The sequence below is a fragment of the Microcaecilia unicolor genome, chromosome 13 (assembly GCF_901765095.1).
Source record: "Microcaecilia unicolor chromosome 13, aMicUni1.1, whole genome shotgun sequence".
NCBI lineage: Eukaryota > Metazoa > Chordata > Amphibia > Gymnophiona > Siphonopidae > Microcaecilia > Microcaecilia unicolor.
In genome coordinates, this window is record NC_044043.1 from 5185779 (window position 1) to 5202136 (window position 16358).

The 16358-nt window shown below is 42.6% G+C and overlaps 1 protein-coding gene across 1 annotated transcript in view; it reads left to right on the plus strand.

Annotated features, from left to right (window-relative positions):
• The window catches only part of METTL16 (methyltransferase like 16), a 137785-nt gene extending 132724 nt beyond the window's left edge, over nucleotides 1-5061 (plus strand). Inside the window, exon 10 of the mRNA XM_030185901.1 lies at nucleotides 4046-5061. Coding sequence (XP_030041761.1) covers nucleotides 4046-4696 — 651 coding nt within the window. The 3' untranslated portion in view covers nucleotides 4697-5061. The remainder of the gene's footprint in view (nucleotides 1-4045) is intronic.
• Nucleotides 5062-16358: the final 11297 nt, after the last annotated feature.

Genomic DNA, 16358 nt, shown 5'->3' on the forward strand with positions numbered 1-16358 from the left:
TTTCACCTCACATCTGTCCAACCTCATTTGGTAAATCATCTGCAATCTCCAAAATAACATTTGGGGCCCCTGGTCCGATAGCCACCTTTTCAAGATGGTGACCAGCCCAAAATAAATGGCCATCTGTGCATACCCTTTGAAACCTGTAGGAGGTGTGGCAGTGCAACTATACTTATAAAACATTAACAAAGGGTCATTCACCAGTGTGCACCCCCATTGATAGTCTATTGCCTGTAAGACCTCCACCCAGAATTGTCTAACTGTTGGACACAGCCAGAACATATGTCCCAGTGTCGCATGAGCGCCCCCGCACTTAGGGCATGACCCATCACATGTTTCAATTATTTTGGATGCTCTACTCGGTGCAATATACAAGCGTAATAGAAACCTATACATCCTCTCTCTCTGCGGGATCGACAGCCTCATCGAGTACAAGTGTCGAATAGATATCTGACACTGATCAGCTGTCACCTCACATCCTAAGTCCTTTGTCCAGTCCCGAGCCAAGAGCACATAATCCAACTCTGATGATGTGTCCTTCAATTGTTAGTGGTGAAATCTCAAAGGCACTGACTGTTGAGCTCCCAGAGAATACATTTCAGTAAGCACATCCTGAACGTCCTCTGTTAAATCCGTCCAGCACAGGGAGGATACATAATGTTGTAATTGCAAATAGGCAAATTGGTGGCCCACACCCGTCCCCAGTTTCTCACGTAGTTCAGAAAGGGGCTTAAGTTGTCCCTCTTTGTCAATCACATGTGCTAAGTAAACTATCCCTTTACTGGCCCATGCCATGTATGAAAAATTCCTGCCCCTTGCCCAGGAGGAAATGCAGGGTTGTCACATATAGGTAACAGAGGGGTTGTTTTTGCAGTAAAATAATGCCTCCTGCATATCCATCTCCAAGTGGCTCACATTGAGAATAGTAATGGATGCTTCCTATAGACCTGGGAGGGTAGACCCCATCCCCCATGTAGTAAGCAACTGAAATGCACTCCAGGCAACCAATGTCACCTCCGCGGGGGTTCCCAAGTTCATTTTAAAATGTCTATGGACTTTTCCTTTAGGAAGCCATCCAAACCTTTTTTTAAAACCTGCTAAACTAACTGCTTTTACTACATTCTCTGGCAACGAATTCCAGAGTTTAATTACACATTGAGTGAAGAAAACTTTTCTATGATTCGTTTTAAATTTACTACTTTGTAGCTTCATTGTGTGCCCCCTAATCCTAGTATTTTTTGAAAGAGTAAACAAGCGATTCACATCTGCCCGTTCCACACCACTCATTATTTTATAGACCTCTATCATGTCTCACCTTAGCCGTCTTTTCTCCATGCTGAAGAGCCCTAGCCGCTTTAGTCTTTCCTCATAGGTAAGTCATCCCATCCCCTTTATCATTTTCGTTGCCCTTCTCTGTACCTTTTCTAATTCCACTATATCTTTTTTAACATGCGGTGACCAGAATTGAACACCATATTCGAGGTGTGGTTGCACCATGGATACAAAGGCATTATAACATCCTCATTTTTGTTTTCCATTCCTTTCCTAATAATGTTAGTGATAAAATGTCCAACTATACAAATATGGAATCTGCTGTCAATGGCAAATTTTGGATCTCCCTGAAAAAATAGGTAGTATCTTGCAGAAAAGATGGCACTAACTTGGCTTGCAGCTTCAAAAAATAATCAGTGAACTCGCTCAGTGCACTCCATGGTGTGACCGCACCTCAAATATTGTGTTCAATTCTGGTCACCGCATCTCAAAAAAGATATAGTGGAATTAGAAAAGATACAGAGAAGGGCGACAAAAATGATAAAGGGGATAGGACGACTTCCCTATGAGGAAAGGCTAAAGAGGCTAGGGCTTCTTCAGCTTGGAGAAAAGGCGGCTGAGGGGAGATATGATAGAGGTCTATGAAATAATGAGTGGAGTTGAACGGGTAGATGTGAAGCGTCTGTTCACGCTTTCCAAAAATACTAGGACTAGGGGGCATGCGATGAAGCTACAATGTAGTAAATTTAAAACGTATCGGAGAAACCTTTTCTTCACTCAACGTGTAATTAAACTCTGGAATTCGTTGCCAGAGAATGTGGTAAAGGCGGTTAGCTTAGCAGAGTTTTAAAAAGGTTTGGACGGCTTCCTAAAGGAAAAGTCCATAGACCGTTATTAAATGGACTTGGGGACAATCCACTATTTCTGAGATAAGCAGTATAAAATGTTTGTACATTTTTGGGATCTTGCCGGGTATCTGTGACCTGGATTGGCCACTGTTGGAAACAGGATGCTGGGCTCGATGGACCTTGGTCTTTCCCAGTATGGCAATACTTAATGTACAGAATTACGCATTGAAACTATCAGGTGACCCAGAGTTTGCTGAGTGTCTTTATGAATGTTTGGCACAAAATAAATCCTTGGAATGGTAGGATGGAGTGTATACAAAAAAGCCATCCCATACATAATAATCGTGTTATTTAGAAAGGCTCCTCCTACTGTCTTCTGAAGTTTGTCTTAATTCCATTCCCTTGGGATAAGGAGCAATAAGCTTGAGTGTCCAAAAGTTGCCGATGAGTTTCTGTCAAATCTCTATCCAAAGGTTGAACCGTGGTGGCTCCCCCATTTGTCTGCTTTCAAAACATCCACTGATTGTTTGATTGCAACTCTTGTAGAGACAAATTCTGCCAGCAAAATCTATTGTCAAAGGTATCTTCAAGATCTCATAAGTCCTTCAACATCAACCTCTGAAAGATATGAATAGCTAGATCAATGGGTGTATTTGGAGTCCAAGTGGACTTCAGCCTCATAATAGAGCTGTCTGCTGTCTCTGGAGATCCTTCAAAGTGTTTCCTCAATTGTAGTTTGTGTGCGAGTTTAATTAAAGAGATCCTAACCTTGAAGGAGTCATAGGCTACCGTCAGAACGAAACTTAAACCCAACTCAAGTAACAGAGTAAATGACGGCAGATAAAGACCTGTACTGTCCATCCAGTCTGCCCAACAAGATAAACTCATTTTATATGGTATGTGATACTTTATATGTATACCCAAGTTTGATTTGTCCTTCCCTTTCTCAGGGCACAAACCATAGAAGTCTGCCCAGTACTGTTCTTGTACTAAGTTCTGAAGCTAACATCAAAGCCCCTTAAAATTTACACTCCAGCTCATCCTTATCTATTCAGTCACGATCAGGGCGTAGACCATAGAAGTCTGCCCAGCTCCCGTTTTGTTTCCAATTACCAGCGTCGCCACTCAATCTCTGCTAAGATTCCACGGAACCATTCCTTCTAAACAGGATTCCTTTGTGTCTATCCCACACATGTTTGAATTCCATTACTGTGCGCCGGCGTTCTTGTCGGTGGTTGTTGTTGCCTTGCTCTGAATCCAGCATTTCTCCCTTTCTCTTTTCTCCTTTCCTCCTTCTAGTTGTGCAGCATCTCTCTCGCCCTTCCTCTAACTCCCAGGTCCAATATCGCTCCATTCTTCTCTGTCCCTCCCCTCCACATCCCATCTGCAGTTCAACAGCTCTCTCAATTTTCCCCCAACCCATTGTACCTTTAAATCAGGTCTCCACTGGGGTTTTCCCTCTGACGCGTCCCACCTCTATGAAAACGTGAAGTTGCATCAGAAGGGATGGGATGGTTCAGAGTGAAAGCCCTGGTGCAGGCCACAGGTAGCGTATGAATATTGCTGCTGCTGTGCATTGGGGAGGCAGGAGGGAGAAGGGAGAAAAACACTTTATGGATACTGTGCTGCACAATTTTATAAAATTAATCGTGACTAATGACACGTTAATCAGAACAGCCCTAATAGGCACATATGTTTTGTTTATAAAACAGGTGAAATAGTTTGCACCCGTTTGACTTGCCTACCTAGGATCCTTATTATAAAATTACTCTCACTGTTTTGGTTCTTATAAATGTACATTTATATGTGTGTAAATTCTGCAGAATTATATGTGGTTCCTCTTCTTCAGCTTGGCATTTTCTGAATAAAGTTATACAGTTAGAACATCATAAAGCAATTATTTTTCTCTCCTGTCTCCAAAACAGGTCCAGCATAAGCGTGTTCCTTGTGGAAAAGATGAGGAAAGTTTGTTTCTTACAGCCATTGAGAACTCCTGGATTCACATAAGGAGGAAGAAAAGAGAAAGAGGGAGGCACTTGCGAGAGCTTCCCCGGGCCCCACAGGACTTCCTGCAGCCAGTGCAAGCTGAGAAACAGTCTCTGAAAGACTCCAGCACTGCCCAAGTAGAGGCAGAGATTCTTAAATCAAGCTCCGAGGACAACCCAGCTTCAGCCGGTGACCAGAAGGATGAGAGCAGCAGCATTGAAGATCCACTTGCAACAGATGAGAGCAGCGTGATAGAAGACCCACCTGCCAAAAATGAGAGCGGTACAGAAACTGCCAAAGATAACTTGAACATCCAGCAAGCAAAAAGCACGCTACCTTGCTATGGAGGCGGTGGTAATGAAGGGAATAAAGGGTCAGATACTTCTAAGAGTGTGAGCAAGCCATCTACAGGAGGACCAAGTGAGAAGGCCAAAGACAATTACTTTCTTTTTAAATGCTTATTAAATGCCAAGAAAGAGGATAATAACGTGGTGGTAGAGATGCACTGGCTGGAGGGCCAGGATAGGGACTTGATGAATCAGTTATGTACTTACTTGCGCAACCAAATTTTCAGGCTTGTGGCCAGCTAGCACTTTGTTTCAGCATTGCGAGTATTTTGCTGTACATGTTATCCACTTTTAATCAGAAAAATATACCTTTTTGTTTTCTCAGAGTTTTAAATTGCTACTGCAGTTCGTTAGTAGACTAAATTTGCAATTTACAGTCTGCTTTTTAAGCACAAAATATCAATATGTAAGAAATTACAACAAAAACACCACTTTGAGATGTCTGCATCTTTTTTCTACTACTTAGAAACTATCACATATAGTTTATAAAAAAGGGAACTCTAGCTTGACCTTGAATATTTGATTGATGTGGTGGATGTCAGAACGCATTGAGTGGTGGCTCATAACAGTAGAATATTCTATATTGGGCAAAATGCAAGATCTAAGAAAAAAAAAGGTCTTATAAGTAGAAATAGGCTTTTGGACATAATTGTGGCCAATACACCTTCCTTTCTCAAAGCTCACTGCCATCCACAGACAGCACTGCTTCTGGGCTTCCTTCCTGCTGAAGACCACTGGTCAGCAAAACTCCTTCAACCCCCCCTGGACATTACTGCACCCAGATTCTTCATCCCCACTGAAGCAACCTACTAAACTTCTCCAACCCCTTGAAATGTCCTCCTTTTAGCAGTCTGCCTATCTGTAAAAGACTTTCAGCACCCATGAGGCCAAATAATACTTATTTTAATAACTTGTTTCTCAACTGACCCAGGCCAAAGTGGAACGACCACTACTGCGTTGGTGGGACCAACATCAGGTGCTGGGGCAGGACAGCCGCACTTGTGCCCCAATGATCAAAACTCCGGCACTGCTTGGAACAGAGAGTTTACTTCCACAGCAGTGCCCAAAACTAAAACTCCCTCATGATTGAAGCTAATAGTTAGCTTCGATCATGAAGGAACAAAGCGGGCTGATGCATGCATTCAAAAATTGTGCATTAAGCACACCTTTTGAACACTTGCCCAGGATACCAGCTGTCACTGTCAGCCCGGGGATCCAGTGGACCCACCAATGGGTAAGGTCCGTGGGGTCCGGTGGGCTCCTGGACCCCCATAAATACAAACACCCTGGTGGTCGAGTGGGATCCCTATCCTCCTGCCCTAATTTCCCCCCAATGGGGAAAGTCCCAGGGGTCCACCGGACCCCCCTCCCCCCCCCACACACACACAAATGCAAACACCCTAGTGGTCCAGTGGGAGCCCTGTCAAGGCCTGGAACCCCCGTGAACTTTGGTCGTCCCCACGATGGAAAGCAGTTGAGGACGCCCAAAATCGGCTTTATCCAAGGTGAGGTACAAAGTCACATACATAATAAAATACATAATAAAAATATCAAATATACCACTCACATACACTACTAAACAAACAATAAGTACAATAAACAAAAACCACAATAATATATCCAGTCCAGCCAAAGAAACTCAATGCGTTGCAAAGGCATACTTCAACAGATAACACTTCAATAATTTCTGAAAGGCATATCTGAAATGGAGTCTTCTTTAGCTACCAACGAGCTCAGTCTTAGAAACATTCAATGACAATTTGTTCACTTTCATCCAATCTAAGATGTCCTCAAAAATAGCCTGCAACCGTGCAATCGTATTTGAAACTGATGAGTCCACTGGAATCATAAATTGGATATCATACACATAAATACCGTAAGAAACTCCATAACAGTTTACACAGTGGAACCAAATACATATCGAAAAGAACTGCCAATAGCAAGGATCCTGTGGGACTCAATTTGAACAACCTATGCAAACGTTTTGCCTTCTACCTAACAAAAAGGAGCTAAACGACTTTGGTACCATTCCTGCAAGGCTACAAGCATGTAGCCAGAAAGCAAAATCTGATGATCTAGCTTGTCAAACGCTGCAGAAATATCAAGGTAGGCTATAAAATAATCATCATGGCCTTCTAAACCACAGTGTACTTTGTCCAAGGTTGCAAGTACCAAGGACTCTGTGTTATGGGTCTTGCAGAAGCCACAATGAAAGTGGTCCAAATGCTTTATACATGATGAATAATTGTCCTGCTGACAATATACAGACCTCAATTTTCTTTGGTAAAATTGGTAAAGCAGATTTAGGATGAAAATTACCTAACACTTTAGGACTTTCGAAATGAAGTGAATAATCACTTTCTTTAACTCTACAGGAAGATTGCCAGATGTCAAAGAAGCATTCACAATATGAGTTAATGCAGGTAAAACCAACCTATCTGGTCACAAGAAGAAATTATTGGCCTACACAATTTTAAGATGGATCTCACCTCATCCTCACTAAGACGAGCTAATTTGGCCGATCCCTCAGACGCAGTAATAAAGGACTCTTTATTAGGAAAACCAACAGAGAATGTACTCATGATATGCATAAACTTAGATTCAAAAAAAGATACAAAGATCAGGTGTAAACCAAGTTGACAAATCCAACACTCTCTTAGTATCCATTAAAGAATGAACCACAGTAAAAAGATCCCTTGGCATATTCAAGGACTCAAGCACCTTCCTCTGATAGTAAGAACTCTTGGTAGAGGAAACTAGCACTTTGTACTCTAGTATTTTTAAAACATAAGAATAATATCCTGCTTATCGTCAGAGAAAGCAAAGGTAGTCACCTGTAGCAGGTATTCTCTGTGGACAGCAGAATGAATAGTCTTTCATACCCGCCTGCCTTCCCTTGGAGTTAAATTAAATCAGCTATATATATTAGACTGACAGGATCCCGTTTCATAGCAGCAGATGCAAAAATGCGTTCAGGTGCAGTGCAACTCTTCCAAAAGCTTTGAGAGAAGCTGGACAGTCCACGTGGGCTCTGTTGGAATGATGTCACTCCACATGTAAAAATATTCATCCTACTGGCCTTGGAGAACATCTGCTTTGATCCTGGGGAACTGGGTTCAATTCCCACTGCAGCTCCTTCTGACTCTGGGCAAGTCACTAAACCCTCCATTGCCCCAGGTACAAATAAGTACCTGTATATCCTATTTAAACCGCTTTGAATGTAGTTGCAAAGACCACAGAAAGGCATTATATCAAGTCCCATTTCCCTTTCACCCCTACAGTTGAGTAATTTTGCTTTATTTATTAGAATTTTTATAGACTGCCTACTTAAGAACATAAGAATAGCCATACTGGGTCAGACCAGTGGTCCATCCAGTCCAGTATCCTTCTTCCAACAGTGGCCAATCCAGGTCACAAGTACCTGGCAGAAACCCAATTACTAGCACCATTCCATGCTACCAATCCCAGAGCAAGCAGTGGCTTCTCGCACGTCCATCTCAATAACAGACTATGGACTTTTCCTCCAGGAACCTGTCCAAACCGTTTTTTTTTTAATATTTATTTATTTTAGCACATTTATATCCCACTTTTTCCCACAGTTTTGCAGGCACAAAGTGGCTTACAATGTACTGATGAGGCTAACGCCAGATCAGTTGTTATACAAATACAATCAAATTAAATAGGATAGAAGGAACAGGTAAAAAAAGAAAAAAGGGAAAGGTTAAGAGTCTAAAATGGTCCATGGATAAGTCATTAGGAAGGACTTTAGGTTATACGTTGAAACCATAGAGAAGACTGTCCGAGATAGGCTGGACCTAGGTAGTATCCCATTGCTGAGACAGCTCTGGTTAGCTGAAAGAGCTCTCGGCAAGGAGGTCCATAAGTGGGTGGAGGTGAATTGGAAAGCAGCCCCTGTGATGAGTGGTGAAGTGATCCATTCACTCTATGGTGTTCAGATGCAAAAACTAAGTGGTCCCAAATGTGCTGCTCAACAGGTGGAGATCAGGTCAGGAGACTAAAGCGATCATGTGGCAGGCTGGGTGGAAAGAGGCTCAGACGGAGTACGGCAGGAGGAGACCCGGAGAGCAGAAGAAGTCAGCAGCCTGGAGGAACAAGAAGATGTCCGCAGTCGTTGGCCCAAACGAGCGTCCTCCAGAGCTGGAAAAGCAAGAGCACCAGACAGCAGCGACCACAGCACCGACAACGTGTGCCATCGCGCCAGATCCATGGGGAAGGGGCACCAGAGGCCAACGGAGGCCCTCAGTAGCTGGAGGTCGACAACACCGGGAGACAACTCGCCAGGCCGCACAGCTGAGCGGCTCACAATGTAGGCGGGGCCCAGGACGTGAATGGACCCGATGGCAACACCTCAGAAGAACAGGGGGAAACCGCTCTTTGTACTCCAGCACCTGCAACTATACTGGCAAAGCAAACAGGCTGTCAGCCGGTACTGATAATGCCGGCGATGAGTGATGACGGCTAGTTGCTCCCTGGAATAACACGCTCCGAAACTGGTTAAAAAATGAAATACAGGGCTCCGCAGTACCTAAGGAAGCCGGTACGAACAAAATCGGGCCAATTCACTGCCAAACAACGGGCGAGCTCCGAGATGGTATCAGGAGCTAACTGTTCTTAAGCCCGTTAATCAGCAGCCATTCTATTATCATTTAATTTTCAATTCAAGTAAACACTTGTACAGAAAGGTATACTTTTCCACATAAATTTCAATTTCTAATAATTATAATTAAATAATTATTAAAGAAGCAACAAAAATAGTAAATTATATACTCTCAAGTCCTCCATTTTGAAATCCAAGATTTACGAAAAGTGGACATATAATGAGGAAAATATTGTAACAATTGAAAATTAACAAAAGAACCTGTGTTTAACAAAGTGTCCATATAATATTGACACTTTGCAGTACATTAGCTTCATGTATTCAACATAGAAATACTGCAATACAATATACACTAAAAACTAATCAATATCACCACATCACATGACCAGTTATAATATAACAGCTCTAATGATAACTCCTAATGTTAGTCGTTAACATTATCTACTGCATTAATCTTTTGGCTGCAAGAAATTTTGTTAAATGCAATGGATCAAAAAAACCCCACATATTTTACTGATTGGTAACGTATTACACATTTACACGGATAGCGCAAATAGAAAGTTGCCCCAATCTGAAGTACCCCCAATTTTAACAAAAAAAATTAATGCCGTCTTTTTTGCGTATCTTTAGCTACATCTGGGAAAATGCGTATTTTATGTCCCATAATTCCTTGTCCTTATTCTTGAAGATCATCTTCATTACCCAAGTTTTATCTATGGTCAATGCCACTGTAACCAATAAAGTAAATGTGGAAACTAAGTCTATATCTGTTGATGCCAAAATTGCTGACACATCCAAAGGTTGGTCAACTTGATCACCATTCAATTGAGCTGATAGTGGCTTGCCTGGTAAATAGTATACCTGGGAGAATGGGGGAATAGCTTCATCCAAAGCCCCAAACACTTCTTTTAAATATAGTCGTAACATTTCCCTAGGTGTCAGTGATAGTGCCCTAGGAAAATTCAAAAATCTCAAATTGTTGACTCTCAAAGAATTCTCCATGGATTCAATTTTCCTTCTCAAACATGTTATATCCTTAATAATCGTTATTTGAGTATCTTGAGTCTTTTCTTTCTCCTAAGTCTCTTCTTTCTCAAAAAGCTGTTTCATACCAGTATCTACTATTTCCAGACATATAGCCTTCCCCAGGTTTGCAATTAAAGCCCATAAATTTTCGAGTGTAACCTCAGCTGGTTTCTCTTCAACTAGGAAAAACTAAAGTTTGTACCTGATCAGTTGATAATATTTCACCTGTACCAGCTGATTACCCACAGTTACAGAAGATTTCTCCACTGCCTGTTGGGAATCAGAATCTTTTTTGACTCCCTTACTCTCCAATTGTTGTTCTTGAGGCCCCAAACCTTCCTTCTCTGCTTCAATTCCAGACCACAGAGGGAGTGCAGCCAAAATTGGAGAGCTAGTGCTGCGGGGCTGTGGGGGAGGAGCTCTTTGGTCGTGGCTCAAGGTCACATCCAGCACAGGCGTCGCCCCTGGATCTCCACTCATCCTGGGCGTTACTTGCATGCAGCCTTCCGACCACATTGGCACTCCAGACCTCCGCAGAAAGGACTCGATAGGACCCGCCGTCTGAATGGGAGGCTGGCTCGGGGTCCCCATGGCTGCCTGCCTCCCCCTTCGTTTCGGCATGGCCAAATTCTCGAGACACAGGAAAGAGGAAAAAGGACTACTACCCCTTCACTGGTTCAATCCGCCATCTTGGATCTCCGTTCTCAGGCCACACCTGTCCAAACCGTTTTTAAATCCAGATACACTAACTGCCATTACCACATCCTCCAGCAATGAGTTCCAGAGCTTAACTATTCTTGGAGTGAAAAAATATTTCCTCCTACTTGTTTTAAAAGTATTTCCATGTAATTTCATTGAGTGTCCCCTGGTCTTTGTACTTTTTGAAAGAGTAAAAAATTGATTCACCTCCACTAGCTCCATGCCACTCAGGGTCTTATCCCCCCTCAGCCGTCTCTTTTCCAAGCTGAAGAGCCCTAACCTCTTCAGTCTTTCTTCATATGAGAGCAGTTCCATCCCCTTTATTGTTTTGGTTGCTCTTTGCCTCAAAAGAGGCAATTGAAGCAGTTTACAATGATAAGTGGAGGAGTGGCCTAGTGGTTAGGGTGGTGGACTCTGGTCCTGGGGAACTGAGGAACTGAGTTTGATTCCCACTTCAGGCACAGTTCCTTGTGACGCTGGGCAAGTCACTTAACCCTCCATTGCCCCAGGTCAGTGGCGTTCCGACCCTAGCTGACACCCGGGGCGGATCGCCGATGCGCCCCCCCTGGGTGCAGCGCGATCCCCCCCTGGCGAAATGACACCCCCCCCCGGGTGCACGCCGCAGGAAAGTAACCTGTTCCAGGGCAGACTCAGAGGGAGCAGTGAACACATACGAATTGCGAACTCAGAGACAGGGCAACAGGCGCGCGCCGTGGCACCCCCCCCCAGCGGTGTGGACCGCCCCCACCGCCCCCCCTTGGTACGCCACTGCCCCAGGTACAAATAAGTACCTGTATAAGTAAGCCGCATTGAACCTGCCATGAGTGAGAAAGCGCAGGGTACAAATGTAACTAAAAAAAAAAAAACAAAAGATGATAACAAAAAATAGAATAAAACAACCTTAAAACTCCCAATTCCCTACCCACTTTGACTCATTCCCCCTGCTGGTACTCTGTATTTCTTATACATTTGTACTTTTTGGGATGGGAGAGGGAAAAGTATGAAATTTCTATTACGGTAATTTTCCCCCTATAAATCACTTATACATCTGCATGCTAGGAGTGTTCAGAATCTTAAACATTTTTATCTCATTTTTGGGGGGTTTTTAATACTATTTTGTAGTTCCATCATGTGTATAATTTAAACAAAAAGCTGCAAAATTATATTTAAAGAAAACAAAGGATTTCTTAAACATATGTAAAACAAATGTTAACAAGAAGTAATTGCTTCATCTAGAAAAAAAAAGTACTTCGCTTGGCAACCAGCAGGTGGCACCTTTGTCATGTACAAGTATAACGACACAGGCAGGCCTGTATTTTGCATTTCAGATATGTCAATTTTACTCTTTGGGATATGTCATAGCTGCAGGAATTAAGCCTGTAATTCTATCCAGAAGTTATGAATTCTTCCACTGCAGTATCTCCAGTCTAGCCCAGGAATCAAATCCAGGTCCTTCAGATGACATGGTACAACTCTGAGCCATTCACCAATCCATTGTTAACTTTTAAAGTTAAGCTAACTGATGTGAATCCACAATGTAGGAGTCACCAAACTCTGGCCCATGGAATTCACTTTTCACCTTGAACTTCTGAGAAGGATGTGCGTTAATCCAAATTCCCTTCCTGCTCAGATCTGTAAAGAAAAGTCTGCTTGCTTGCCTTTTTTTTTCCATGTGCAAAAGTGGCAAAAGCATGGAAGACTGGTGAGTTTTACCCAATAATCTAAAGCTAAGTGCTGCTGTTTGAAAAATTCTTTCAAATGTGAACATTCATATGTGTTCAGGAAAAGTTTGATGAAAAGCTTATTCTAAATTCTTTAAGCACCGATACAGATAGGAGCCAACTTTTCAAAATTATTGGGGGTGCTAAGCCAAATGGAAATAACCCCTGCCTGGACACATACAGGGAATTTTCTCAATTTTAGAGGGGTGCTTAAGCACCCACAACACCCACAGAGTCGGCTCCTATGCCGACACATGTTTAACAATATAGATTCACAGCATCACAAAAGTAAAAAAAATTATTTTGGAGTTTTTAGTCCCATGGTTTCTGAGGGCTTTTCTCCAATATAATGTAACTGTATTCACAGCTAAGCTTGAATGTTTTAGACTGGTGTAACTATATGTTAGTATTGAGACTGGTGAGTTTCCCAGGCTCCACCAGCTGAAGAAGACAACGATGGTGTGGCATAGTAACAAATTTGACAAACTCCAATGGAGTCCCCTGACCACCTGCCCTTTCAATGATCTGAAATGTCCCACAAGGTTAGTCTCTTGAAATGTTTGGGGGGAACCCTGCTCTAATGACAGCTTGCAGTGCAGACCTTTACTGTAAAAAAAACCGTCTGCACTGCTACAGAAGCGAAGTTAGCTTAAGCAATGATGACTTGGATTAAAATGGGGGCGAGGGGGAGTGGTTTCATGTACAATGTAAATGCGTGGAGGACTAGACACCCAAGCTGTGCTAGGAATGTCACAAATATATTGGAATACATTTTTTTAGTTACATTTTTACAAATTTTGAATAAAGATGTGCATTTTTGTGCCTTTTCAAACTCTCACTAGTTATGTAACTACTAACAAATGGGACCATTTTATTGGGTCTTGGGGGGTGCTTTGTTTCGTAAATCTTGATTCAAAGTAGGTCAAAACTAGTTCTTGTAATTCAACTAAAATATGAGTCAGACCTTCGAGAGTAACAATTGTGGTTCTGAGCAAGCTCAGAGCAGGTGTGCCCATCCCTGTTCTTTTCACACAAAGTGCTAGACAAATACTTCATGACATCAAGGAAGGAGGTGGTACCCGTGCATTTGCATAAATGGCTACTGCGTTTCAGTGCTATGCCTTCAAATATGATCTGATCCTTGGGCCACTTTTTAATTGCATAGCATGTAAAGGCAGAGTGGACTTACCTCATCCCCTCCACCCACACACAGAGTTTAAGGGGCCCTTCTGACTATTGTGAACTCCACTTGTTACTACTACTTACTACTACTTATCATTTCTAAAGCGCTACTAGACGTACGCAGCGCTGTACACTTGAACATGAAGAGACAGTCCCTGCTCGACAGAGCTTACAATCTAATTAGGACAGACAAACAGGTCAAATAAGGGATAAGGACAAAGAGTAGCAAGATTCCGGAATCTCAAAGCATAGCAAGATTCCAAAATCCCAAAGACTACTACTACTTATCATTTCTATAGCGCTACTAGACGTACGCAGCGCTGTACACTTGAACATGAAGAGACAGTCCCTGCTCGACAGAGCTTACAATCTAATCAGGACAGACAAACAGCACACACAGGGATAAGGACAAGAGTAGCAAGATTCCATGCAGAATCTCAAAGAGTAGCAACGTTCTGTGTAGAATCCCAAAGAGTAGCAATATTCTGGAATCACAAAGAGTAGCAAGATTCCATGCAGAATCTCAAAGAGTAGCAACATTCCAGAATCCCAAACACTACTACTACTTATCATTTCTATAGCACTACTAGACATACGCAGCGCTGTACACTTGAACATGAAGAGACAGTCCCTGCTCGACAGAGCTTACAATCTAATCAGGACAGACAAACAGCACACACAAGGGATAAGGACAAGAGTAGCAAGATTCCATGCAGAATCTCAAAGAGTAGCAACATTCCAGAATCCCAAACACTACTACTACTTATCATTTCTATAGCACTACTAGACATACGCAGTGCTGTACACTTGAACATGAAGAGACAGTCCCTGCTCGACAGAGCTTACAATCTAATCAGGACAGACAAACAGCACACACAAGGGATAAGGACAAAGAGTAGCAAGATTCCATGCAGAATCTCAAAGAGTAGCAACATTCCAGAATCCCAAACACTACTACTACTTATCATTTCTATAGCACTACTAGACGTATGCAGCGCTGTACACTTGAACATGAAAAGACAGTCCCTGCTCGACAGAGCTTACAATCTAATTAGGACAGACAAACAGGACAAATAAGGGATAAGGACAAAGAGTAGCAAGATTCTGTGCGGAATCCCAAGAGTAGCAAGATTCTGGAATCTCAAAGCATAGCAAGATTCCAAAATCCCAAAGACGACTACTACTACTTATCATTTCTATAGCGCTACTAGACGTACGCAGCGCTGTACACTTGAACATGCTTGACAGAGCTTACAATCTAATTAGGACAGACAAACAGGACAAATAAGGGATAAGGACAAAGAGTAGCAAGATTCTGTGCGGAATCCCAAAGAGTAGCAAGATTCCGGAATCCTAAAGACTACTACTACTTATCATTTCTATAGCGCTACTAGATGTACACAGCGCTGTACACTTGAACATGAAGAGACAGTCCCTGCTCGACAGAGCTCACAATCTAATTAGGACAGACAAACAGGACAAACAAGAGATAAGGGAATATTAAAGTAAGGATGATAAAATAGGGGTTCTGAACAAGTGAATAAGGGTTCTGAACTGTCCCCATTGTTCCATTTAAGCCACATTGAACCTACCAACAGGTGGGAAAAATGCGGGATACAAGTATAATAATTAAAATAATAAATGAAGGGTTGGCGCATGGCAATAGGCTTGCCGTGTGCCAATCCAGCAACTACCACCGGGCTACCGCAGCAGCCTGGCGGTAATTCCGCCCTCTTAATGTATGGCGTTAAGTGCCCCCCCCCCCTGAAATGACCGCACGGCCATTTCTGTTTTTTTGCCTTTTACCTTCTGTGGTAAAAGGGGCCTTGGTGTGCGGCAAAAACACACACTGCTGCTGGAACAGGGCACTTTTTACCGCAGCTTGGTAAAAAGGTCCCTAAGTTTGGACTGAATTGGTAAATGTTAGGAACAGTTAATTGGCCTCCAATAGACAGGATAAACCTGCTCATGAAGAATGACAGAAATTGTGCTGTTTACCATTAAAATGTGAGCAAATTGGATCTATGATGTTTGTAGGCTAATAATGTTTCATATTTTCTAATCATACATATATAACTGTCTCCACCATTCGTTGAAGCATAGTTTTGAGTTCATTTTCTAGTTACAGATTATAAGATGTGTAGCTACAGGAAACTCAAGCTAAATATCATGGTTAATTTAATCATAATCTCATGTTTATTCCATAGACAGACTATCCAGCTTATAATGAAAAAGAAAAACGCCTATATTGCGACCCAAATCGGGAGGAGAGAGACGTTTATCTCACAAAAACGAATAAAGCGGTATAATCGAAAGCCGAATTTGGACGTTTTCAACTGCATTCCGTCGCGGATGCGGACAAAGTTGATGGGGGCGTGTCAAAGGCGGAACTGGGGCCTGGTTATCGGCGATCAGAGATAGGCGCCTTTCGCCAATATGGAAAAAAAATATGCGTTTTTAGCGAGAATTTAGGGCACTTTTCCTGGACCCTGTTTTTCCACGAATAGGGCCCCAAAAAGTGCCCTAAATGACCAGATGACCACTGGAGGGAGTCGGGGATGACGTCCCCTGACTCCCCCAGTGGTCACAAACCCCTCCCACCACAAAAATATGCCGTTTCACAACTTTTTATGTTCACCCTCAAATATCATACCCACCT